This window comes from Oncorhynchus kisutch, linkage group LG3 (genome assembly GCF_002021735.2).
Source record: "Oncorhynchus kisutch isolate 150728-3 linkage group LG3, Okis_V2, whole genome shotgun sequence".
In the NCBI taxonomy this organism is placed as follows: Eukaryota; Metazoa; Chordata; class Actinopteri; order Salmoniformes; family Salmonidae; genus Oncorhynchus; species Oncorhynchus kisutch.
The window spans coordinates 19,957,641-19,985,545 of record NC_034176.2 but is presented as its reverse complement, the minus strand read 5'-3'; the positions used below and the strand labels follow the sequence as shown (position 1 = coordinate 19,985,545).

At 43.7% G+C, this 27,905-nt stretch overlaps 1 protein-coding gene across 2 annotated transcripts; it reads right to left on the bottom strand.

The window, feature by feature from the left end:
• Positions 1–1,024: 1,024 nt before the first annotated feature.
• Positions 1,025–25,222, bottom strand: LOC109876965 (beta,beta-carotene 9',10'-oxygenase). 2 transcript variants are annotated; one of them, XM_020469301.2, is made up of 13 exons: positions 24,896–25,222; positions 21,099–21,250; positions 20,509–20,683; positions 20,080–20,291; positions 18,788–18,903; positions 18,483–18,585; positions 15,312–15,449; positions 10,185–10,345; positions 9,729–9,899; positions 4,618–4,755; positions 3,731–3,913; positions 3,475–3,585; positions 1,025–3,358 (listed from the first exon to the last, which is right to left on the bottom strand). In XM_020469301.2, the coding sequence occupies exons 2-13, from the start codon at positions 21,139–21,141 to the stop codon at positions 3,242–3,244; spliced, it is 1,668 nt and encodes a 555-aa protein (XP_020324890.1). In that variant the 5' UTR covers positions 21,142–21,250; positions 24,896–25,222; the 3' UTR covers positions 1,025–3,241. The 2 variants fall into 2 exon arrangements, with proteins under 2 accessions (XP_020324890.1, XP_020324894.1); XM_020469305.2 differs by lacking the exon at positions 24,896–25,222 and adding an exon at positions 23,039–23,442.
• Positions 25,223–27,905: the final 2,683 nt, after the last annotated feature.

The following is a 27,905-nucleotide window of genomic DNA, read 5'->3' as shown; positions in this document are numbered from 1 at the left end:
CTTTTCTCTCATAAATTATCAATTTCTAATGCTGCACACACAAATCCTTTTCATGCAGTGCTCTGTCAGGCTATCAGACTCCTTAGTGGGAGTTGGTTCTTGTTGACATGGTAGACCATGGCTATCTCCATGGGTATATAATTGCTCCACTGTAGCATCGCAAAACATCTGCAGTGTGTACAATTAGAGAAAACAGAGTTATACTAGATGTTGCCTAGTTTCCCAGACTTATAGGCTAGCTTTCCCATAACACGACCAGGAACATTACTACACAGGCCATAAATCAAACTCAATTGCTGAAGGGTGGATGGCCTGCGAGTTCACTCCTCCCTTGTACATTATTGATCAATTAATGTCACTAATTAGTTAGACAACCAAGTAAGGGGAGTTCCTAAGTCTAATGCTGTGTTCATTACCAAGAAGGAAGGTGCTAATTTCCAGTTGTGAAGTAGTAAATACGAGTTGGATGCATTAATTTGCTTTGAACTCATTGAGAAACGCTTATTGGCTAATGGCAAACAAGCTGCATCAACAATAAGCTAAACATAGCTATCATGCTTGCAAACAAATTAAAGTGTTCAAAAACCATATTAATAGATTGCTTTTAATAAATAATGTTTTGTTGTTGCATTTAACTGCTGAAAATGCTGTTTTCGAGGTCATTTCCTTAGTAGGTGATGTCAGAGGTCAGCATGTGGGAGAAGTTGGAGCTCAGATAGAGGAGTTTCACACTAGTAATTATCAGTTTGAGGGGCACTCAAGTGGATTTTTCTCAGCTGTACGTGGTAAATACCACCTTCCCATTTGGTTATGAATGCAGGGTAAATTGGCACACGAATTGAAAAGAAATAACAAAAACCAGGAGACACATGGCCTTCCAGAAATGTAGTTTGACACCCCTGCATTAAATGTATCTAATTACGAGAATGAGTATTTTTTCTCAAACTTTTCTCCACCACAAAGTGTGAGTGATATAAAATGAACATGGGGGTGTTTCGTAAATATTATTCACAAAATCCAACCATTTGACAATATGCAAATTAGTGCCACATTTATTCAAATGTCGATACAGACGGTCCCTGGCAGCCTCCCCTCATACCAATGTTCCTGCCCTTTGGATAGACCACTAATTAATTTGAATATTTGAGTACAAAGAGTAGTTAAGCATGACTGATTAGATTAGGAATTATGGGGTAATTAATAAGTAACCTAGGGAGACCTGGCTTGAATGGAAAATATGATTAAATAGGCAGCCGTTTGCTACTTCCACTGCTCTTTCAGTCTTCCTGCTCTCACTAATGTGTGTGCAACCCTCTGGACTACATTCCCTTCAGTGATCCAGCTAGCAGCTAAATTATGACAGTGACAATGAGAATTATGAAGTATTGAGAAACTAATATAGATTTGCAATGCATTCTACAGTTGTATTGTAACAATTAAATCTGTTTCAGTCTATGAAAAGAATGTGTGTGTAAGTCACCCTTACAGTGGGCCATGACAATGGGATGAAATGCAATCTGAGTTGTCAATGTGACCTTCCTTTGGCTCTCAGTGGTGGCTATTGAATGCTGAAAGCCATTTGTTTTACTGGCATTTTAGACAATGTCCATTTTATATCACATTACTTAAACTGAAATTACATTTCCTGGAGGCATTTTCATGTTTTGTAAGTGCACTGCACGGCTATGGGAGTATAGTATTTCAAATGCGTACATGTTATGAAACACTTTGAAGATCGGAAATTAAACAAGTAAAACTCATTTCACTTCAGAGCCTCAGTTGACTTCTTGTAATTTGCTGTAGAGAAAATTAGTTGCCGCAGAAATATTTGATCAAATATTGACACTGATTGTGAATACCAAAGTAGTGAAAAAAAAAAAAAAAAGTTTTAGTCTAAGGTCTACAGTTAATGTCCATGAAAAAACACCAGATCAGTCACCAACATCAACATTTACTTTACAAAGCAGGGCACCTTTAGATAAGGATATGACATAGATAGATGTGTCTACAGACTGACATTTTAAAAGGGTCTGAGGAACTGGTTCTCCTCAGTTCTGTGTTATCAATAAATCAATTAGATGTATTTATAAAGCCTTTCTACCTTAGCAGTTGGTACAAAATACTTCATAGTGCTATAAAAATCCAATGTATTACTTCATTATTATTACAGAACCCGAGCCTAGACCCCAAATAGCAAGCAGCTGAAGTACAGTGGCAGGGGAAAACTCCCTAGAAGGAACAAACCTCGAGAGTCTTAGCCTCAAGAGGAACAAGACTCAGAGGAGAGGGCCTTCCTCCTCTGGCTGTACCAAAAATGCTCCAAGAGTACTGCAGTAGTTAGAGATGTTATCTTAACAGCATCAGAAAAGACGAGCCACTGCCTGTTCACCCCGCTGTCATCCAGAAGGCGAGGTCAGTACAGGTGCATCAAAGCTGGGACCGAGAGACTGAAAAACAGCTTCTATCTCAAGGCCATCAGACTGTTAAACAGCCACCACTAACATTGAGTGGCTGCTGCCAACACACTGTCAATGACACTGACTCAACTCCAGCCACTTTAATAATGGGAATTGATGGGAAATTATGTAATAACCAACAAACTATTATGGTCCAAACACACCAAGACAGTTGTAAAGGGGGCATGACAACCCCTTTTCCCCCTCAGGAGACTGAAACGATTTGGCATGGGTCCCCAGATCCTGAAAAAGTTCTATAGCTGTACCATCGAGAAACATGTAATATCTGAAGATGTAGCTAGCTAGACCCCACTTTAAACAATGCTACCTTATATAATGTTACTTACCCTACATTATTAATCTCATATGCATATGTATATACTGTACTCTATATCATCGACTGCATCCTTATGTAATACATGTATCACTAGCCACTTTAACTATGCCACTTTGTTTACATACTCATCTCATATGTTATACTGTACTCAATATCATCTACTGTATCTTGCCTATGCTGCTTTGTACCATCACTCATTCATATATCCTTATGTACATATTCCTTATCCCCTTACACTGTGTATAAGACAGTAGTTTTTTTGGAATTGTTAGTTAGATTACTTGTTCGTTATTACTGCATTGTCGGAACTAGAAGCACAAGCATTTCGCTACACTCGCATTAACATCTGCTAACCATGTGTATGTGACAAATAAAATTTGATTTGATTTGATTTGATTTGGATGGAGTAATTTCACAGAATGCTGAAGGGGTTCTGACGTTAGCATTTTCATTGCATCTCATTGAACACTCCATGAGTTCCAAATGGAATGTTGACTGGAACCTCTGCCCGGCCCAGCTCCGTGAAAGTCTTGGCATCCAGAACCAGCAGGAACGTGCTTTTCTCCTGGAAACAGAAATATAGAGATGGTTATACAATGTTATGTCAAAGGTAATTCATCAATATACATTTTTGTTGTTGTTTTTGTTGTTGATTATGTTGTTGTTATTGTTGTTGTTTACAGTTCTGGGTGTGATGATGATGGACATGACCACACCATCGTCCTCCTCTGTTGCGTTGGGCGCAGGAACAAACACAGGCTCAGATGGGAAGAGACCAGGGTGACGCCATGCCTACACAGAGAAAATGTCAATATGTCCTTAAAATTGGACAGAGCAGTAGGTCACTAAAAGCAGGCCTAGCAGTCTAGCTGATTCATCATTGACTCTGAAGGTGCTATTGAGCTGTGGATAATTGGAGAGTTGGAAAAAGAAAAACCTTAAGTTTCTTGGTCTCCAGATCCATCTTCAGCAGGGAGTCGCTGAACAGGTGTCCGAAGCCGCATGCGTAGTAGTAGCGGTAAGGACGCGCGTTGTAATGGGCATAGTTGATCTGTGGGAACTCCAGGCCACCGTACTGGAACAGCTCTTCATCATAGAGTTCCTCATGTGTACAAAGCACCTGCAGCACACCCAAAAGAGAGTCATGTCAGGTAGCCATGACAACAAAAACACATTTTCTTTTCATCAGCCAGAACACATGCGTCACAATGCCAGGGGTTAGCATTAGCAGACGTAGTTGCCATTTACAGAATTATGAGTAAAGGGTTGCTGGTTCAATTGTGCTTGAGTGCTGTGCTTCCCCTCTGGGAGCAACAATACGGAGTTTGTGTTTCAGCCTAAACAGCAAGCCCATCACTTAGGGCCCTATTCAATCCGCATCGCGGAAGTTCAACACTAAAGCCCAATTCAAATTTTAAGGCAATGTTCCCATGTTGGCGGAGACTGCATTTACGGTAAACGCTGCATATTTCGGCTTATTTGGAAATTGCTCTTACATTTCAATCGTACAATCTGAAACGCTTCAGCAATACAGAAAATAATATAGCCCTTAGTTTGCTATAAAAAGACTGGTATGAAAATGTCAATAAAACATAATCAATGGAGTAAAACAATAGTATATATAGTGTCATTATAAGATAAGACAGTTGTACTAAGCTCATCAATTTATGTTATATTCTTCAAGAATCAATGGTTGTATCATTAATTGAAATTACAATTCATTGAACAGCAGGAAATATCCCACATTTATTCATGCATAAATACACACACACACACACACACACACACACACACACACACACACACACACACACACACACACACCTTTCCACACCCAGTCTTGACCGCAGTTGCTTGACAGAAAGGCAGAGTGACAAGGTTTTGGTCACTGGGTGTGTCATCAGTTACGGTCAGGGGTAGGACGTATCTCCGTGGAAGGTTTCTGCACATGGAGTTATAAAACTGACATAGCAGAAAACAAAACAGACATTTTACAAAACAAAACCAATTGCCTATAATGAATTATTCTTCACATAATCAACAGCTGTAGTAAGATAAATGAACTTAAAGTAACAACAAACCACAGTATGTGTGAACAGCATGTCAGCTAATCTGTTGCATATGTTCGCAGTGGGCAGGATATCATTGTGAATTGTTCTTGTAGTTTTATAACTACTCAGTGGTTGAGATCTAGTGCAAATCAAAGCAAATCCAATTGTATTTGTCACATGCTTCGTAAACAACAGGTGTCAACTAACATTGAAATGGTTACTTATGGGCACTTCCCAACAATGCAGAGAGAAAGAAAATAGAGAAATAATAGAGAAGTAAAACATGTAATGATAAAAGTAATAATACATACACAACGAGTAAAGATAACTTGGCTAAATAAAGATAACTTGGCTAAATAAAGATAACTTGGCTAAGTAAAGATAACTTGGCTAAATAAAGATAACTTGGCTAAATAAAGATAACTTGGCTAAATAAAGATAACTTGGCTAAATAAAGATAACTTGGCTAAGTAAAGATAACTTGGCTAAATAAAGATAACTTGGCTAAGTAAAGATAACTTGGCTAAATAAAGATAACTTGGCTAAATAAAGATAACTTGGCTAAATAAAGATAACTTGGCTAAGTAAAGATAACTTGGCTAAATAAAGATAACTTGGCTAAATAAAGATAACTTGGCTAAGTAAAGATAACTTGGCTAAATAAAGATAACTTGGCTAAATAAAGATAACTTGGCTAAATAAAAAGTTAAATCAAATTTTATTTGTCAGATTGGCCGAATAGAACAGGTGTAGACCTTACAGTGAAATGCTTACTTTACAAGCCCTTAACCAACCATGCAGATTAAGAAATAGAGTTAATAAAATATTTACAAAAAAAATGGAGGTAAAACTATTCTAATCAATCTCAAGGTAACACAAGAAATGTACATAACAATAACGAGGCTATGTACAGGGGGTACCGGTACCAAGTCAATATGCAGGGGTACAGGTTAGTCGAGGTCATTTGTAAAGTGACTATGCATAGATAATAAACAGTGAGTAGCAGCAGTGTAAAAACAAAATGGGGGGGGGCAATGTAAATAGTCATTTGATTAGTTTAGCTGTTCAGCAGTCTTATGGCTCAATTCTATGACTTGGGTGACTGGAGTCTTTGACAATTTTATGGGCCTTCCACTGACACCGCCTAAAATATAGGTCCTGGATGTCAGGAAGCTTGGCCCCAGTGATGTACTGTGCTGTATGCACTACCCTCTATAGCGCCTTCCGGTAAGATGCTGAGCAGTTCCCATACCTGATGGTAATGCAACTGGGCAGGATTCTCTCGATGGTACAGCTATAGAACTTTTTCAGGATCTGGGGACCCATGCCAAATCGTTTCAGTCTCCTGAGGGGGAAAAGGGGTTGTCATGCCCCCTTTACAACTGTCTTGGTGTGTTTGGACCATAATAGTTTGTTGATGATGTGGACACCAAGGAAATCTTGGCCCTCTCCACTTTAGTCCCGTTGATGTTAATGATGTTTACCTATAGTCCACGATCAGTTTCACATTGAGAGGTTGTTGTCCTGGCACCACACTGCCAGGTCACTGACCTCCTCCCTGTAGGCTGTCTCATTGTTTCGGTGACCAGGCCTACAACTGTTGTGTCGTCAGCAAACTTGATGGTGTTTGAGTTGTGTTCACCAACGACTGCGTGGCCAAGCAGGTAGTGCAGGAGGGGACCAAGCATGCACCCCTGAGGGGCCCCAGTTTTGAGGCTCATCGTGGCAGATGTGCTGTTGACTACCCTTACCACCTGGAGGCGGCCCGTCAGGAAGTCCAGGATCCAGCTGCAGAGGGAGGTGTTTAGTCCCAGGATCCTTAGCTTAGTGATGAGCTTAGTGGGCACTATGGTGTTGAATGCTGAGCTGTAGTCAATGAACAGCATTCTCACATAGGTGTTCTTGTTGTCCAGGTGGGAAAGGGCAGTGTGGAGTGCGATTGAGATTGTGTCATCTGTGGATCTGTTGGGGCGGCATGCGAATTGGAGTGGGTCTAGGGTTTCTGGCATGATGGTGTTGATGTGGTAGGATATTCTTAATAGTAGATCGTCCAGTTAGTTTTCCAATGATTGCACATTGACCAATAATACCGAAGGTAGTGGTGGTTTACTCACTCGCCGACAAATTCTCACAAGTTACCCAGGCTTCCGCCCTCTGTATTTCTGTCTTTTCTTCAAGTGAATGACTGGATGAGAGCCTGGTTTCCGGGAAGCAATATATATCCTTCGCGTCAGACTCATGAAAGAAAAAATATTCCCCTAGTTCATGGGGAGTAATCGCTGTTCTGCTGTCCTGAAGCTCTTTTCAGTCATAAGAGACGGTAGCGGCAACATTATGTGTATAATTAGTTACAATTTACAAATTTTTACGAACTAAATAGCAAACTATTGTCACGTTGCTCGTAATAATGATGGTCGGACCAAGGCGCAGTGTACGTAGAGTTGCACATAAGTTTCACTTTATTCATTAAAATTAAGCAAATACAAAACAAATAAAGAATAAACTAACCGTGACGACAATGCAGTACTAACAGACAACTAAACATAAACAATATCCCATAACCCACAGGTGGAAAAAATGCTACTTAAGTATGATCCCCAATTACAGACAACGATAACCAGCTGCCTCTAACTGGGAATCATACAAATCACCAACATAGAAAATAAACCTAGAACCCCACATAGAAAATATAAACTAGAACAATCCCCCAGTCACGCCTTGACCTACTCTACCATAGAAAATAAAAGCTTTCTATGGTCAGGACGTGACAACTATTTATTTTCTGAAGGCACTGTATTTTATTAAATCCCCAAAACTAGGTTTTGATTTGCTAAGTTATATTAGGGCTGGTGAAAAGCATCAAAAGTACTATAGCTATGTTGGTCTACTGCCCTTCAAGCAACATGTATTCACCACTGTTTCAAACAACCTGCTTTTACACAGAGTATACCAGTATAATCTAGTATATTTGTGTGTGTTTGTGTACAGTTGAAGTTGGAACTTTACACACATTTAGGTTGGAGTCATTAAAACTCGTTTTTCAACCACTCCACAAATTTCTTGTTAACAAACTATAGTTTTGGCAAGTCGGTTAGGACATCTACTTTGTGCATGATATTAGTAATTTTTACAACAATTATTATTTCACTTAGGTTCAGGTTCAGAAGTTTACATACACAAAGTTGACTGTGCCTTTAAACAGCTTGTAAAATTCCAGAAGATTATATCATGGCTTTAGAAGCTTCTGATAGGCTAATTGACATCATTTGAGTCAATTGGAGTGTACCTGTGGATGTATTTCAAGTGTACCTGTGGATGTATTTCAAGGCTTACCTTCAAACTCAGTGCCTCTTTGCTTGACATGGGAAAATCAAAAGAAATCAGCCCAGACCTCAGAAACAAATTGTGGACCTCCACAAGTCTGATTCATCCTTGGGAGCATTTTCCAAATGCCTGAGGGTACCACGTTCATCTGTACAAACACTAGTACGCAAGTATAAACACCATGGGACCACGTAGCCGTCACACCGCTCAGGAACGTGACGTGTTCTGTATCCTAGAGATGAAATTACTTTGGTGCGAAAAGTGCTAATCAATCCCAGAACAACAGCAAAGGATCAGATACTCGAGGAAACAGGTACAAAAGTATCTATATCCACAGTAAAACGAGTCCTATATCAACATAACCTGAAAGGCTGCTCAGCAAGGAAAGAATCCACTGCCAGACTACGGTTTGCAACCGCACATGGGGACAAAGATCGTACTTTTTGGAGAAATGATCCTCGTCTGATGAAACAAAAACAGAACTGTTTGGCCATGATGACCATCGTTATGTTTGGAGGAAAAAGGGGGAGGCTTGCAAGCCGAAGAACACCATCCCACCATGAAGCACGGAGTGGCAGCATCATGTTGTGGGGGTGCTTTGCTGCAGGAGGGACTGGTGCACTTCACAAAATAGATGGCATCATGAGGTAGGGAAATCATGTGGATATATTGAAGCAACATCTCAAGACGTCAGTCAGGAAGTTAAAGCTTGGTCACAAATGGGTCTTCCAAATTGACAATGACCCCAAGCATATGTAACGGATGTGAAACGCTAGCTTAGTTAGCGGTGGTGTGCGCTAAATAGTGTTTCAATCGGTGACGTCACTTGCTCTGAGACCTTGAAGTAGTAGTTCCCCTTGCTTTTGTGGAGCGATGGGTAACGATGCTTCGTGGGTGACTGTTGTTGATGTGTGCAGAGGGTCCTTGGTTCGCACCCGGGTATGGGCGAGGGGACGGTCTAAAGTTATACTGTTACACATACTTCCAAAGTTGTGGCAAATGGCTTAAGGGCAACAAAGTCAAGGTATTGGAGTGGCCATCACAAAGCCCTGACCTCAATCCTATAGAAAATGTGTGGGCAGAACTGAAAAAGTGTGGGCAGAACTGAAAAAGTGTATGCGAGCAAGGAGGCCTACAAACCTGACTCAGTTACACCAGCTCTGTCAGGAGGAATGGGCCAAAATTCACCCAACTTATTGTGGGAAGCTCGTGGAAGGCTACTCAAAACATTTGACCCAAGTTAAACAATTTAAAGGCAATGCTACCAAATACTAATAGAGTGAATGTAAACTTCTGACCCACTGGGAATGTGATGAAAGACATAAAGCTGAAATAAATCACTCTCTACTATTATTCTGACATTTCACATTCTAAAAATGAAGTGGTGATCCTAATTGACCTAAAACAGGGCATTTGTTTTACTAGGATTAAAGTCAGGAATTGTGAATAATTGAGTTTAAATGTATTTGGCTAAGGTGTATGTAACTTCAACTGTGTGTGTGTGTGTGTGTGTGTGTGTGTGTGTGTGTGTGTGTGTGTGTGTTCGTTGTACCAACAAACCTTGTCCATCTCCTCCCCTGGACCCCTTCGAAGGTTCTCTAGTGTGAAGTCTCCAATGACGTCCCCATCGTCCCCGCAGCACATGTCCATTACAAGGAACCCTTTGTCCTCATAGGCGTTGATCTGGTGAAGGGTGAACATGGGTGGGGCGCTGTACTTTACCTTGCTTTGCTATTGGATGAAACAGACCAAAAAGTCTTTAGACATATTGGTGACAAACAAGCCAATTAGAGATGAAATGGTCTGGTCCTATATGTACAAATGCTCCTGGAAATGTGTCAAATCTGGAAAAATGATGGATTTCCTCGATAAAGCTATACATTCCCCGTCGCACTGGTTAATGTACAGATATTCCACAGAATCTATACATTTACCAGTGCTTTGGGGATTGAGTAGATTTCCTTATTTTATACATTTACTGTAACCACGTAGATTGTTTGGGTCATTAACACACACCTCGCCTGTGTGTCTGTGCACCACGTGGAAGATGGTATCATACTGTGGCTCCCAGGTCATGACCTTGTCGAAGCTCTTGCCCTGGATCCTGAACAGCATAAACTTGAGCAGGTCCAGCTTGATGGGCTGCTCTATGAACACCACATAGTTCTCTGACATGGCTGCAGTCACACAACACAGGGATAGAGGTAGAGCTGAGGGTATTATGGCTGCAGTCACACATCACAGGGATAGAGGTAGAGCTGAGGGTATTATGGCTGCAGTCACATCACAGGGATAGAGGTAGAGCTGAGGTTATTATGGCTGCAGTCACACATCACAGGGATAGAGGTAGAGCTGAGGTTATTATGGCTGCAGTCACACATCACAGGGATAGAGGTAGAGCTGAGGTTATTATGGCTGCAGTCACACAACACAGGGATAGAGGTAGAGCTGAGGTTATTATGGCTGCAGTCACAAAACACAGGGATAGAGGTAGAGCTGAGGGTATTATGGCTGCAGTCACACATCACAGGGATAGAGGTAGAGCTGAGGTTATTATGGCTGCAGTCACACAACACAGGGATAGAGGTAGAGCTGAGGGTATTATGGATGCAGTCACACAACACAGGGATAAAGGTAGAGTTGAGGGTATTATGGCTGCAGTCACACAACACAGGGATAGAGGTAGAGCTGAGGGTATTATGGCTGCAGTCACACATCACAGGGATAGAGGTAGAGCTGAGGGTATTATGGCTGCAGTCACACAACACAGGGATAGAGGTAGAGCTGAGGGTATTATGGCTGCAGTCACACATCACAGGGATAGAGGTAGAGCTGAGGTTATTATGGCTGCAGTCACACAACACAGGGATAGAGGTAGAGCTGAGGGTATTATGGATGCAGTCACACAACACAGGGATAAAGGTAGAGTTGAGGGTATTATGGCTGCAGTCACACAACACAGGGATAGAGGTAGAGCTGAGGGTATTATGGCTGCAGTCACACATCACAGGGATAGAGGTAGAGCTGAGGGTATTATGGCTGCAGTCACACAACACAGGGATAGAGGTAGAGCTGAGGTTATTATGGCTGCAGTCACACAACACAGGGATAGAGGTAGAGCTGAGGGTATTATGGCTGCAGTCACACATCACAGGGATAGAGGTAGAGCTGAGGGTATTATGGCTGCAGTCACATCACAGGGATAGAGGTAGAGCTGAGGTTATTATGGCTGCAGTCACACATCACAGGGATAGAGGTAGAGCTGAGGTTATTATGGCTGCAGTCACACAACACAGAGATAGAGGTAGAGCTGAGGTTATTATGGCTGCAGTCACACATCACAGGGATAGAGGTAGAGCTGAGGGTATTATGGCTGCAGTCACACAACACAGGGATAGAGGTAGAGCTGAGGTTATTATGGCTGCAGTCACACAACACAGGGATAGAGGTAGAGCTGAGGTTATTATTGCTGCAGTCACACATCACAGGGATAGAGGTAGAGCTGAGGGTATTATGGCTGCAGTCAGACATCACAGGGATAGAGGTAGAGCTGAGGGTATTATGGCTACAGTCACACAACACAGGGATAGAGGTAGAGCTGAGGGTATTATGGCTGCAGTCACACAACACAGGGATAGAGGTAGAGCTGAGGGTATTATGGCTGCAGTCACACATCACAGGGATAGAGGTAGAGCTGAGGGTATTATGGCTGCAGTCACACAACACAGGGATAGAGGTAGAGCTGAGGGTATTATGGCTGCAGTCACACAACACAGGGATAGAGGTAGAGCTGAGGGTATTATGGCTGCAGTCACACAACACAGGGATAGAGGTAGAGCTGAGGGTATTATGGTTGCAGTCACACAACACAGGGATAGAGGTAGAGCTGAGGGTATTATGGCTGCAGTCACACATCACAGGGATAGAGGTAGAGCTGAGGTTATTATGGCTGCAGTCACACAACACAGGGGTAGAGGTAGAGCTGATGGTATTATGGTTGCAGTCACACATCACAGGGGTAGAGGTAGAGCTGAGGGTATTATGGCTGCAGTCACCAACACAGGGGTAGAGGTAGAGCTGAGGTTATTATGGCTGCAGTCACACAACACAGGGGTAGAGGTCGAGCTGAGGGTATTATGGCTGCAGTCACACAACACAGGGATAAAGGTAGAGTTGAGGGTATTATGGCTGCAGTCACACAACACAGGGATAGAGGTAGAGCTGAGGGTATTATGGCTGCAGTCACACATCACAGGGATAGAGGTAGAGCTGAGGTTATTATGGCTGCAATCACACAACACAGGGATAGAGGTAGAGCTGAGGTTATTATGGCTGCAGTCACACATCACAGGGATAGAGGTAGAGCTGAGGGTATTATGGCTGCAGTCACACAACACAGGGATAGAGGTAGAGCTGAGGGTATTATGGCTGCAGTCACACATCACAGGGATAGAGGTAGAGCTGAGGTTATTATGGCTGCAATCACACAACACAGGGATAGAGGTAGAGCTGATGTTATTATGGCTGCAGTCACACATCACAGGGATAGAGGTAGAGCTGAGGGTATTATGGCTGCAGTCACACAACACAGGGATAGAGGTAGAGCTGAGGGTATTATGGCTGCAGTCACACATCACAGGGATAGAGGTAGAGCTGAGGTTATTATGGCTGCAGTCACACAACACAGGGATAGAGGTAGAGCTGAGGGTATTATGGATGCAGTCACACAACACAGGGATAAAGGTAGAGTTGAGGGTATTATGGCTGCAGTCACACAACACAGGGATAGAGGTAGAGCTGAGGGTATTATGGCTGCAGTCACACATCACAGGGATAGAGGTAGAGCTGAGGGTATTATGGCTGCAGTCACACAACACAGGGATAGAGGTAGAGCTGAGGTTATTATGGCTGCAGTCACACAACACAGGGATAGAGGTAGAGCTGAGGGTATTATGGCTGCAGTCACACATCACAGGGATAGAGGTAGAGCTGAGGGTATTATGGCTGCAGTCACATCACAGGGATAGAGGTAGAGCTGAGGTTATTATGGCTGCAGTCACACATCACAGGGATAGAGGTAGAGCTGAGGTTATTATGGCTGCAGTCACACAACACAGAGATAGAGGTAGAGCTGAGGTTATTATGGCTGCAGTCACACATCACAGGGATAGAGGTAGAGCTGAGGGTATTATGGCTGCAGTCACACAACACAGGGATAGAGGTAGAGCTGAGGTTATTATGGCTGCAGTCACACAACACAGGGATAGAGGTAGAGCTGAGGTTATTATTGCTGCAGTCACACATCACAGGGATAGAGGTAGAGCTGAGGGTATTATGGCTGCAGTCACACATCACAGGGATAGAGGTAGAGCTGAGGGTATTATGGCTACAGTCACACAACACAGGGATAGAGGTAGAGCTGAGGGTATTATGGCTGCAGTCACACAACACAGGGATAGAGGTAGAGCTGAGGGTATTATGGCTGCAGTCACACATCACAGGGATAGAGGTAGAGCTGAGGGTATTATGGCTGCAGTCACACAACACAGGGATAGAGGTAGAGCTGAGGGTATTATGGCTGCAGTCACACAACACAGGGATAGAGGTAGAGCTGAGGGTATTATGGCTGCAGTCACACAACACAGGGATAGAGGTAGAGCTGAGGGTATTATGGTTGCAGTCACACAACACAGGGATAGAGGTAGAGCTGAGGGTATTATGGCTGCAGTCACACATCACAGGGATAGAGGTAGAGCTGAGGTTATTATGGCTGCAGTCACACAACACAGGGGTAGAGGTAGAGCTGATGGTATTATGGTTGCAGTCACACATCACAGGGGTAGAGGTAGAGCTGAGGGTATTATGGCTGCAGTCACCAACACAGGGGTAGAGGTAGAGCTGAGGTTATTATGGCTGCAGTCACACAACACAGGGGTAGAGGTAGAGCTGAGGGTATTATGGCTGCAGTCACACAACACAGGGATAGAGGTAGAGCTGAGGGTATTATGGCTGCAGTCACACAACACAGGGATAGAGGTAGAGCTGAGGGTATTATGGCTGCAGTCACACATCACAGGGATAGAGGTAGAGCTGAGGGTATTATGGATGCAGTCACACAACACAGGGATAGAGGTAGAGCTGAGGGTATTATGGCTGCAGTCACACAACACAGGGATAGAGGTAGAGCTGAGGGTATTATGTGTAGCTAAAAATACTGGCCTCCAACCGGCAACATACATTATATCCTGGGCAGGTAACATACAATACAGTGCCTTCAGAAAGTATTCACACCTCTTGACTTTTTCACATTTTGTTGTGTTACTGCCGGCTTGAAAAGATGATTCTAACATTTATTAACTCAGGGGTGTGAATATTTATGTCAATTAGATATGTATTTATCTTTTTGTCTAAAAACTTGTTTTCACTTTGTTATTATGGGGTATTGTGTGTTGATGGGTGAAAAAAAATCACATTTAATCCATTTTGAATTCAGGCTGTAACACAACAATGACTTATGTGGAAAAAGTCAAGGGTTGTGAATACTTTCTGAATACACTGTCTTTTATTAAATCCCAAAAAACTAGGTTTTCATTTGCTAAGTTATATTACGGCTGGTAAAAAGCATCAAAAGTACTCTAGCTATGCTGGTCTACTGCCCTTCAAGCAACATGTATTCACCACTGTTTCAAACAACCTACTTCATATTGTGAGCGAATAGATTTGACCTCCAATAACGTGCTTCATGAACCAGACACACACACACACACACACACACACACACACAGAGACAGACAGACAGACAGACAGACAGAGACAGACGTATGCATACACACACACATACATACACATGCATGCACACACACACATGCACAGACAGACAAACACACATATACACACAACCACTGAAACACACACATGCATAGAGCACACAAACCAACCTTCACAATTTCTCAGTTGGAGAAACAGTCAGAGAGAGGGACATACAGTTGGAGATAATACAACCATCATGGAGATGTTTTAGCTGAGGTAGTAAAGAAAGAGGAAGTTAGGAGAGTGAGAACCAGTCATTGAAATTCAGCACCGCTGTTGTAGAGGGAGAAAGATACAGGGGGAGGTGGAGGGAGGTGATTGATGGATACTGACCGAAGCTGTGGTAGTAGGATGGTTTCCTGGAGTCAGAGGCTGGGATGGAACAGAGGACCTGAGCTCCACTGAAATCAGCCTTGTCTTCCCCCGCTACCTTCTCAGGCGGGGGCACACGGATGATGTTGTAGAAAAAACCTGGGGTGAGACACAACGATAGGCCAATAGAGGGTCAATTTACATTACCAATCAACATATCAGATGTAGCATCATATCATACATGATAATAGTGTTTATCATTAAAGCGGCCAAAGCAGCCATCCTGCCACTGATTTGGTAAACAGTTGAGGGATGGGGCTATAGATTTTATTTTATCAGGGAGTCATACTGAGACCAATGTCTCTTTTGCACATGAATTACAAAAAAAGTATTCAAATGTATTCAGTCACTACTGTAGGTTGCTCTGGATAAGAGACTACACAGTGTTTGTTTACAGACATTGGAGGAATGATGGGGCATGACAGTTGAACTAAGATCTTTAGACATTTATAAGTTATATTCATCAAGAATCAATTGGTATATACAGTCAGTTCCAAAATTATTGGCACCCTTGATAAAGATTAGAAAAATATATAAATAAATCATACAAATACTGAGCTATTTGTATGCTAAACAAAATCAGGAAATGATATTATTTTATACTAATACAGTTGCTAAAAAATATGATTTTGTTTAACAAGTACTAAAATGATTGCATTAAGTGCATTGGCACATGGATTGGAACTGGTGCTATGGTCAGATGACACGAAAATAAAGCTATTTGGCCACGCACACCAGTGGGGGGTTTGGCATCGATTTAGGGATGCATATGCAGAAACGTACCTTATCCCTACTGTAAAATATGGTTGTGGATCTTTAATGTTATGCAAATAATTACAATTTTGCAGATTAACACTGGAGTGATGAATGATCAGATGGTCATGTACAGGTAGAGATATTGGTGTGCAAAAGAGCAGAAAAGTAAATAAATAAAAACAGTACGGGGATGAGGTAGGTGAAAAAGGGTGGGCTATTTACCAATAGACTATGTACAGCTGCAGCGATCGGTTAGCTGCTCAGATAGCTGATGTTTGAAGTTGGTGAGGGAGATAAAAGTCTCCAACTTCAGCGATTTTTGCAATTCGTTCCAGTCACAGGCAGCAGAGTACTGGAACGAAAGGCGGCCAAATGAGGTGTTGGCTTTAGGGATGATCAGTGAGATACACCTGCTGGAGCGCGTGCTACGGATGGGTGTTGCCATCGTGACCAGTGAGCTGAGATAAGGCGGAGCTTTACCTAGCATGGACTTGTAGATGACCTGGAGCCAGTGGGTCTGGCGACGAATATGTAGCGAGGGCCAGCCGACTAGAGCATACAAGTCGCAGTGGTGGGTGGTATAAGGTGCTTTAGTGACGAAACGGATGGCACTGTGATAGACTGCATCCAGTTTGCTGAGTAGAGTGTTGGAAGCCATTTTGTAGATGACATCGCCGATGTCGAGGATCGGTAGGATAGTCAGTTTTACTAGGGTAAGCTTGGCGGCGTGAGTGAAGGAGGCTTTGTTGCGGAATAGAAAGCCGACTCTTGATTTGATTTTCGATTGGAGATGTTTGATATGAGTCTGGAAGGAGAGTTTGCAGTCTAGCCAGACACCTAGGTACTTATAGACGTCCACATATTCTAGGTCGGAACCATCCAGGGTGGTGATGCTAGTCGGGCATGCGGGTGCAGGCAGCGACTGGTTGAAAAGCATGCATTTGGTTTTACTAGCGTTTAAGAGCAGTTGGAGGCCACGGAAGGAGTGTCGTATGGCATTGAAGCTTGTTTGGAGGTTAGATAGCACAGTGTCCAAAGACGGGCCGAAGGTATATAGAATGGTGTCGTCTGCGTAGAGGTGGATCAGGGAATCGCCCGCAGCAAGAGCAACATCATTGATATACACAGAGAAAATGTCCCACAGTATAAACACTGTGGGACCACGTAGCCATCATACCGCTCAGGAACGTGAGGTAGGTAGGTAAGTTGGTTCTGTCTCCTAGAGATGTACTTTGGTGCGAAAAGTGCGAATCAATCCCAGAACAACAGCAAAGGGCCTTGTGAAGATGCTGGAGGCAACAGGTACAAAAGTATCTATATCCACATTAAAACGAGTCCTATATCGACATAACCTGAAAGGCCGCTCAGCAAGGAAGAAGCCATAAAAAATCCAGACTACGGTTTGCAACTGCACATGGGGACAAAGATCGTGTGTTTTGGAGAAATGTCCTCTGGTCTGATGAAACAAAAATAGAACTGTTTGGCCATGATGACCATCATTATGTTTGGAGCAAAAAGGGGGAGGCTTGCAAGCCGAAGAACACCATCCCAACCGTGAAGTACGGGAGTGGCAGCATCATGTTGTGGGGGTGCTTTGCTGCAGGAGGGACTGGTCCACCTTACAAAATAGATGGCATCATGAGGAGGGAAAATTATGGGGATATATTGAAGCAACATCTCAAGACATCAGTCAGGAAGTTAAAGCTTGGTCACAAATGGGTCTTCTAAATGGATAATGACCCCAAGCATACTTCCAAAGTTGTGGCAAAATGGCTTAAGAACAACAAACATCAAAAAGCCCTGACCACACTCCTATTGAAAATTTGTGGGCAGACCTGAAAAAGTGTGTGCGAGCAAGGAGGCCTACAAACCTGACTCAGTAACACCATCTCTGTCAGTAGGAATGGGCCAAAATTCACCCAACTTATTGTGGGAAGCTTGTGGAAGGCTTCTCGAAACATTTGACCCAAGTTAAACAATTTAAAGGCAATTCTACCAAATGCTATTTGAGTGTATTTAAACTTCTGACCCACTGGGAATGTGATGAAAGAATTTAAAGCTGAAATAAATAATTCTATACTATTATTCTGACATTTAACCTTCTTAAAATAAAGTGGTGATCCTAACTGACCTAAGACAGGGAATTTTTACTAGGATTAAATATCAGGAATATTTAGGTGTATGTAAACTTCCAACTTCAACTGTAGGTAGGTAAGTAGATAGATAAGTAGGTAGGTAGGTATGTAGGTAAGCAGCTAAGTTGGTAGGTAGGGGTAGGTAGGGAGGGAGGTAGGTAGGTAGGTAAGTTGTTTAGTAGGGGTAGATAGGTAGGTACGTAGCTAGGTAGGTACGTAAGTAGGTAGGTAGATAACATACCGCCCTTGCCATAGGAGTTGCCCATGTTGTACGAGGCCCCTTCACGGTCATAATGAGGATGGGCTGTGGCGGAGTTTACTGCAATGTATTCAGACCAGTCCACCTATGAACATAAGGACACACATCATCATTATAGTCACTATATTCATCATCATCACTGCAAACATCCTCATAACAGTAAGATCAGGCTCCCGAGTGGCGCAGCGGTCTAAGGAACTGCATCTCCCCCCCACCCCCCCCTGAATTGTGTAAAATATGTTCAACTCCATCCTTGGTGTGATAGTTGTCATAGACAATAGCTGTACCTTCTCCTTGGTCTCCAGGCTCTGTGGATCCACCCGCCGCATGTAGTTGGTCTCCGTACTTACGTAATAGTCACCCTTGTACTTCACAAAGTTCACACTGGCATTGTCTGTGGCCTCTGTTAACAAATCCAGATATCAGGACTGGAGCATACAGAACATGTTGCCAATCAGCTGTTGTTTCTTTCTCAGTGATCACAAGAATATGTGTAGAGAAACTATACAACATCCTATTGCAGCAACACCTTCCAATACTTTTCAATATGTTTATTTTTTGGTAAGTACCGGACACAATGTTCACGTGTCAATTTCCTTTTAGGTCAGGCTAAGCTAGAAATCACACTCATCTAAACAGGAAGGAGTGGACATAGACGTTGTGTGACTATTAAAGTCACTTGTTGTGGCACAAGTATCTGTGGACTTGCCCCAGTATCTGTGCGTTAGAGATTTCTCTAATGCCCAGGAAGTGCAGATTCTAACTCCCATTAGACAGCTATGTAAGTGTTTTATTGTCAAAATTGGTTAGTTACTCACCAAATATGGGGTTTCGCTGAGCAACTAAACTTAAAGACAGACCATATAAACTATATACGGCAGTACAATAATGACAAGATGAACATTCAATTCTTATAGACCTTTTTTGGAAGTACACACCGGCTGTAAGAGGAGTAAATGAAGAAACCCCATATTTGGTGAGTAACTAACGTATTTTGACATTAAAACGCTTGCAGAGCTGTCTAATAGGAGTTTGAATCAAAGCTTTCTGGGCATTAGAGAGGAGACCTGTCATACTCATCGACATCTCTAACACACAGATACTGGGGCAGTGCTATTGGAGGGTGCTGAGGGGAGGGCCACAAACACTCTGAGTCTTCAGAAATGTGGTGTGTTACAATGATGCTATTTTTTCTATTGACCCTAATCTCACTGTGCTGGTTTACAATCGGTTATGCTTTGAAGCAGCAAAATACTTCTCTAGATCAATGTTTAAGGCTCTTCAGTTTAGTTACAGAAATGGTTGAATACTGAAGTTTCTCTATCTATCTCTCTTTCTCGTTCTATCTGCTCAGGTAGCCCACACAACAATCTGCTCTCCTGATCTCTAAGCATTCCTACACTCAGAGAAACATGCACTAGGTTTCAACCATCATATTTATAATCTCAACACAATACATACATTGTGAGCAACACAATGCATACAGTCAACAGCCCTGGCCAATGCCACCAGCCGCAACCAGAACAACGGGGAATGTACTGTACTGCACACAGAGGGGCACAACTCTGAAGACACTTACTGGGAATCTTGAAGCGGGATAAGAATCGGGAAAAGAAGTTCTTGCAGGGGTCAGGCATGGCCATGGTTCCAAACTCACACACCACAATGCGGTCTTTCTCAGAATTACGCATGTAGGAGTCGCTGCGCAGGAAGCGGCTGCTGTAGGTCACCTCACCGTCATGGATGTAGAAGCGGTGCATCAAGGCCATTCCGTCAAACCAGTGGTTGAAGCTGAGGACAGAGACAAAGACAAATGGGTGCAAGGGGAAGTCAATGGGTGTATGAGTGGGTCTATGGTGCAAGGGTGAATCTATGGGTGTAAGGTTGAGTTTATGGGTGTAACAGTGAGTGTCTGTGCGTAGGAGTGTGTGCATGTTCTTTGTGTGTCTGTGTATGTGTTGATTATAAGTGGTGTGTGTGTATACAATGCATTAATTTTATTTTGTACTTGTCTTTTCCGAACTCAAACTTTCCGGGCCCATTCCGCAGGAAGCTTCCATTGATCCAGGATGGGATGTTCCCCTTGATCACCGTGGTGATGGGCTCAGGGATCTCCTCAACAGTGCGCACCAGGGGGGCAATGTCCTCCAGCCCCATGGCCAAGGGGCACTTCTTCTTGGATGCTTCCATGGAGAGAGAAGACAAATGTTCAAGCTTTCTGATATCACAGATCCTAAATGGCATTTTTACATGTTTGGAGGAAGAGATAGGTTATCCACCCAGTCAATCAACACACACAGGGTTCGATCTTGCGTTCACTTCAACATTTCGTCCTGAAGTCGACACTTCAGGTCTCAGAGAATGTGACGTCATTGCACGATGGGTTATTACATGCTATACACAAGCACAAGGGGCATGTTCCTCTGTTCAGACGTTGCTGACACATGGCAGATCCTACAACGCCTGGATAGGTATTTTACGTATTAGCTAACAACACCATATGTTATACCAATCTAGTGCCCGATTGTGCAGTCGATGATGTGGCACACAACCATTGGTTGGTGCATGCATAGTGTGAACAGGGGAACGTGACCTCACCATTGCCTCCGCTCCTGTTGTTGAGTTGTTTGGTGCTGCTCATGGCTGGGCTGCAGTGTTGAGCCTGGTGGTGCAGTGTTGAGCCTGGTGGTGCAGTGTTGAGCCTGGTGGTGCAGTGTTGTAGCTGTGGTGCAGTGTTGAGCCTGAGTTTGCTAGAGGAAGACACGGACCAACCAGAATTTATACAGTTGTGCTCTAACCACTAGGCTACCCTGCCGCCCCATGGCTAAGGGCTGTGTCCAGGCACTCCGTGTTGTGTCATGCATAAGAACAGCCCTTAGCAGTGGTATATTAGTCATATACCACACCTCCTCTGGCCTTATTGCTTGAATATACCACATCTCCTCTGGCCTAATTGCTTAAGTTAACAATTCAATTATGATAGTTCAAAAAGCATGTGAAACATTAGCACCCCCCTAGACAGGAATGCTCTGCTGGGGTTACACATTTAGGCTATGTTTACACAGCATTTTTCTTAAATCCGATTTATGTCTGACTGTCCACACTCAGTTTGAAATGAGACCCATGTCAGAGTTGCGTATTCACACTGATGTTGTCTCTGAAATAACACACAGACACAATGATCATTTACTGTCAGTGTTCCTTTAAATATTTGCTGGGTAGGCACTTGTTTTTTTTGTTTTATTCCTAACCATTGCCCTAACCTTAACCATAATGAATGAATGTCCTCAAGGTCCTGGCGTCCTAGAAGTAATCATTTTGAAGACTTAATAAATAAAGAGTGAAAAGGGTGCTTAGGTTGCAGCAGATTGTGACAGTTTGAAAGATATTGGCGGCGGCTTCTTAAAACAAAGTATTAGAGGGCTTTGCTTAGAATTCGATAAGCAGTCGTAATGGGTTTGCTTAGAATGCGACGTGCGGTTGTAATTCTGGAGTTTGCATAACATTTCAGGGGTGGTTGTCATGGAAACGGAAGGTTGTGTGTGCGTGTGTGCGTGCGTGTGTGTGTGTGAGTTTGCCTGGCTGGTGAGAGACTAGCAATGGAAAAAAGTTGACTCTAGCAATGGAAACAAACTGATCTGATGTCCAGACTCGCATGCAGAGCACCGTAATTGTATTGGATTTTAGAACCAAATACTAATGTTACAAATTAAAACTCCAAAGATCAGATTCAATGTAGTTGTTTTGTTGTTTATACGTTTGGGAAAAAAGAAGGGATCTGTATCTGATTGGCCAAATAATCTGAATTGAGCTGGCTGTGTAAATGGGCACTTTGACCTACTAAAGGTAGTAGAGCTACTTATACAAGAGATTGTAGAACCAAGAGAAAGTAACAAAGGTCTTTACACAAGAGTACTCATTACATAACTGTCTTCAGGTATCGTGAGGTGATCCCCTGACGGTGATATTGGTGGTGGAGACATACTCCTCCATCTGTGTTGTCTTATTTAACACATATAGGTGTGAGATTATCAACAGGTACAGAGGCCATAATCTATCGATAATGAGGACAGTAGTAGCGAGTGATTATTAGGTATCAAACAGAAGACAACGGTATACAGTATACAACACAGTATACAACCATATCATCACAAAGACACTGCCTCTCACAGGCAATATGTGTATAGTCCTTCAAATACGACCAAAGACAAAACACAATGACCTCATAACATTGATCTCCTCTGGAAAAGATTCTTAGGTGCATTGAGGTACATAAACTGTTATCTTTGATGGTTTTTCGTATACATACAGTATGTATCACTATGATTACACATGAATGAATAAAGATGTTCATCAGTTCATGATAATAAATATAGTAAAATCCCAATAATGCACAAAATGTCTGTCTTGTGTATTATTTCAACATGTCAAAATAGAGGAAATTCTCCTTTACACATAAAGTTGCTTGTTTACTGGTGCAGCCAAACAGGGGAACACAGCAACAAAAGATGATAAAGTGTGTGTGTGTGTGTGCTTACCACTGTGTTACGGTGAAGGTTTGGAAAACACCACGCCAGTTGTCCTGTCTGTCCTGTCTGTCTGTCTGTCTGGTCTGTCTGTCTGTCTGTCTGTCTGTCTGTCTGTCTGTCTGTCTGTCTGTCTGTCTGTCTGTCTGTCTGTCTGTCTGTCTGTCTGTCTGTCTGTCTGTCTGTCTGTCTGTCTGTCCTGTCTGTCCTGTCTGTCTGTCTGTCTGTCTGTCTGTCTGTCTGTCTGTCTGTCTGTCTGTCTGTCTGTCTGTCTGTCTGTCTGTCTGTCCTGTCCGTCTGTCTGTCCTGATTGTCCTGACTGTCCTGTCTGTCCTGTCTGTCTGTCCTGACTGTCTGTCTGTCCTGACTGTCCTGACTGTCTGTCTGTCCTGACTGACTGGGATTTAAACAGTCTGAGAAGGAAGGGAGTCACTGACGACCTTTGAAGCGTGGAACTGTGCTGAGGCCAGCCTCTGACACTGTTGCTGACACCCTCTTTGACATGCCCGGCTCTCAAAACACACACAGATGATTTGTTTTCCTTATTTGTAACTTTACTGCATAGACATGCCAATTCAATACAGGCTTTTTAACTGCATCTCTCTGATAAGAGTGCCATGGTCATTTTCATTTAAAGGGGATAGTTCGATGAACTCATGGATACCAATTTTTATGTCTCTGCGTGCAGTTTGGAGGTCATTTCTGAAGGTCGTTTCTGGAGCGATTGCTAACTAGCGTTAGTACAATGCCCGGAAGTCTATAGGATCAACGAGCACGCAGAAACTTCCTTCAACTTCCTTCAAACTGCACGCAGAGATCCATGTGTATCCATGTGTTTATCTGACTCAAAATCTCAAACTGTCCCTTTAAGTTTAGCCTCCATAAACAACCACACACAGGTTTACACAGTAGAGCTGCTGGTGAACTGTGATTGAACCTTTCACCCACTTTTATGGCAGCTTTAAGCTAGAGCAATTAGCAGGACTTGGATCATTGACGGTGAACAGTCAGTTAATCTACCACGGGCTGCACACCTTATCTGGAGAAATAGGCTAGTCATTATTGAGTAACAAAGAACAATATCTGTGAAAGAATTATACCACATACACCAGCCACTGGTACCTTATATGACACCGCAGTTATAGTTCATTCTATAACGATTACAAACATATTTCCATTACAAACGATGCAAGATAGTTTAAATCGGAATTCTTCAAACATGTACAATATACTGTTCAACAACAGGACATAGAGAACTGTAAATTGTGACATTATGTAAACATTCTGAGTAAACGATTGTGAAACGATTGTCCTTAGAAAACCTGAACAAATGTTGTCACTTATTCCAGATATAATGCTACAGCTTCAGCTTAGCGAGCAAATATGACTTGGGTTCAATAACACCAGGTTGGTTATGGATTCCCTTTTTGATGACAATTGTGACATACATTGTGTTATAAGTATATGAACAATCACAGATGTGTTGGTGTGGATAGTAGATGCTTTGCCAGTACATCACTTCTGTGTCTATGTATAGAGTGCCTCATCTACTGGTTAACAAAGATATTGCATTTCTTCTTCTATCAGAGAAGTTCAACTGATAAAGTTCAGTTTGCCACAAATGTTAACTAGAGATTACAGCATCACCTAGTGGTGGTTCTTTAGATCAGCATGCAGAACAGCACGTAGGCTGTGTGCATGCACACACACACAACCTTTGCCCTGTATATAAAACATGAATAAGATGTGCCCCTCTCTCTTTCCTCCACCAGAATATCTGATTTTTTAATATTATTTAACCTTGCTAATCCTTTACACATGAACGCTCACTCATTCGGGAACAATTGCAATCAATATATATATATTTACGCTCAGTGTGTCGTCTTGATCGCTGGGTGAAAAGTTTGTTTATTTTGTAGAATTGTCCGTCTCTCCCGCTCTCTCTCGGTTGTGGTTATAGTGGATAGTTCAGAGTGACATTCAATCGTCTCGTTATAGGGTGGATGTTTCGGCGGTTGTCGTTCTTCGCGTTCAATGATACCGAATTCCTAACTGCGGACTAGTAATTAATATCAAAGACTTCTTCTTATTCTGTCGGTATCGATAGTCTAATAGTTTAACCACGTGGTATGGTTAAAAGATTCAGCAATGGTCTACAACCTTTGTCCCCCTCCTAATGGAGAAAAACATGGTCTCGTGATAATTTCTCAAAGTTGTGTTTTATTCAGAATGGCAGAAAAGGGCTGTCCCAGGATGTCTGACCCTAACTGGGCTCAGGGGCGGTCCTCTGATTTACTTCAAATCCAATTACCTTTTTGAGTTTTCCTTCATTAAACATTCCAAAAGTATATTACACAATTTTTCAAACAGTATCATACTCACTCATTCATCTTATACAACAATTAGATGTAAACCTCCATAACTGAGGCTATTATATAAACAGCGTTATGGTAATGTGGCCACACTGTCTCCCATGAGCTTCCCCAAGTTGTGACAAACGGACCAGTTCGTAGCTGGATTCTTCGCCGATCTTTTATACTTTCTCCGGAACATGAAATTTGTTCGTACCTCAAGTTCTGTGAGGTGGAAGGAATGGCTTTGTTCTCTATGAAAATGTACTCTCTCTATACTGTGTGTCCATGAGGAGATCCTCAGGAATTTACGACGTCTCTCTGACCACAGAAACCTAGTTGAAGGAGGCAAGGGGGAGGCAGGGAGAGGGGGATGGGGTTGCTATACCCAAAGAGGCCAACGTCATGACAACAGGTATTGACAATATAGGTCTGATGTGTTTATGAGTAGCCATATGTGCTTGCAGTACATCATATATATCTGGTCTGACTATCCTTTCCTTCCACCTCTCTCTCTCTCTCTCTCCTCTGTTACATCACCGTCTGGGGCAGGCTCACCAGAAAGCCACTGTGTGTGCCCGTGCTTGTGTGTGTAGGGTAACTAACTGCAGTGTGACATCGGTGTGTGTTTTAGGACCCAGTATTGATAACCTGCAGCCGAGTCTGATGCCCAGGATGGACCACGTCACCTGCTCCAAGCCCGACTGGTGGGGCCTCGCTCTCAGGGCCACCATGGTGTTTGACGGAGGAGATGGCATTGTTGCTGGCTGGAATGTGGGTATCCGTTGTGGATGCAAGAGAGAGAGAGACAGGGCAAGAGAGACGGGGCGAGAGAGACAGGGAGAGAGAGACAGGGAGAAAGACAGGGAGAGAGAGACAGGGAAAGAGAGACAGGGAGAGAGAGACAGGGAGAGAGAGACAGGGAGAGAGAGACAGGGAGAAGGACAGGGAAAGAGAGACAGGGAGAGAGACGGAGAGAGAGAGACAGGGAGAGAGAGACAGGGAGAGAGAGACAGGGAGAAAGACAGGGAGAGAGACAGGGAAAGAGAGACAGGGAGAGAGAGACAGGGAGAGAGAGACAGGGAGAGAGAGACAGTGAGAAAGACAGGGAAAGAGAGACAGGGAGAGAGACGGAGAGAGAGAGACAGGGAGAGAGAGACAGGGAGAAAGACAGGGAGAGAGAGAGACAGGGAGAGAGAGACAGTGAGAAAGACAGGGAGAGAGACAGGGAAGAGAGACAGGGAGAGAGAGACAGGGAGAGAGATGGAGAGAGAGAGACAGGGAGAGAGACGGAGAGAGAAGAGACGAGGGAGAGAGAGACAGGGAGAGAGACAGGGGAGGAGGAGACAGGGAGAGAGAGACAGGGAGAGAGAGACAGGGAGAGAGACTGAGAGAGAGACAGGAGGAGAGGAGAGACAGGGAGGGAGAGACAGGGAGAGAGACGGAGAGAGAGAGACAGGGAGAGAGAGACAGGGAGAGAGAGACAGGAGAGGGAGACTGAGAGAGAGACAGGGGAGAGAGAGAGACAGGGAGGAGAGAGACAGGAGAGAGAGACAGGAGAGAGAACAGGGAGAGGGAGACTGAGAGAGAGATCAGGGAGAGAGAGAGACAGGGAGACTGAGAGAGAGGACAGGGAGAGAGAGACAGGGAGAGAGACAGGGAGAGGGAACAGAGAGAGACAGGGGGAGAGAGAGAAGAGGAGAGAGACAGAGAGAGAGACAGGGAGAGAGAGACAGGGAGAGAGACGGAGAGAGAGAGACAGGGAGAGAGAGACAGGGAGAGAGAGACAGGGAGAGAGAGAGACAGGGAGAGGGAGACAGAGAGAGACAGGGAGAGAGAGAGACAGGGAGAGGGAGACAGAGAGAGACAGGGAGAGAGAGAGACAGGGAGAGAGAGAGAGAGAGAGAGAGGGAGAGAGAGAGAGAGAGAGAGAGACTGAGAGAGAGACAGGGAGAGAGAGACAGGGAGAGAGACGGAGAGAGAGAGACAGGGAGAGAGAGACAGGGAGAGGGAGACTGAGAGAGAGACAGGGAGAGAGAGAGACAGGGAGAGGGAGACTGAGAGAGAGACAGGGAGAGAGAGAGACAGGGAGACTGAGAGAGAGACAGGGAGAGAGAGACAGGGAGAGAGACAGGGAGAGGGAGACAGAGAGAGACAGGGAGAGAGAGAGAGGGAGAGAGACAGAGAGAGAGACAGGGAGAGAGAGAGACAGGGAGAGAGAGACAGGGGGGAGAGACAGGGAGAGGGAGACAGGGACAGAGAGACAGGGAGAGAGAGACAGGGAGAGAGAGACAGGGAGAGAGAGAGAGAGAGAGGGAGACAGGGAGAGGGAGACTGAGAGAGAGAGAGGGAGAGAGAGACAGGGAGAGAGAGACAGGGAGAGAGACAGGGAGAGAGAGAGACGGAGAGAGAGAGACAGGGAGAGAGAGACAGGGAGAGAGACGGAGAGAGAGAGAGACAGGGAGAGAGACGGAGGGAGAGAGAGACAGGGAGAGAGACAGGGAGAGGGAGACTGAGAGAGAGACAGG

Coding starts and splice junctions, on each gene's coding strand:
- LOC109876965 (XM_020469301.2), bottom strand. CDS start 21,141: ATGAGCAGCACCAAACAACTCAACAACAGGAGCGGAGGCAATG. Junction 15,450..18,482: donor CAACTCCTATGGCAAGGGCG/GTATGTTATCTA, acceptor GTCTCACCCCAG/GTTTTTTCTACAACATCATC. Junction 3,586..3,730: donor TGGAGACCAAGAAACTTAAG/GTTTTTCTTTTT, acceptor TTCTCTGTGTAG/GCATGGCGTCACCCTGGTCT.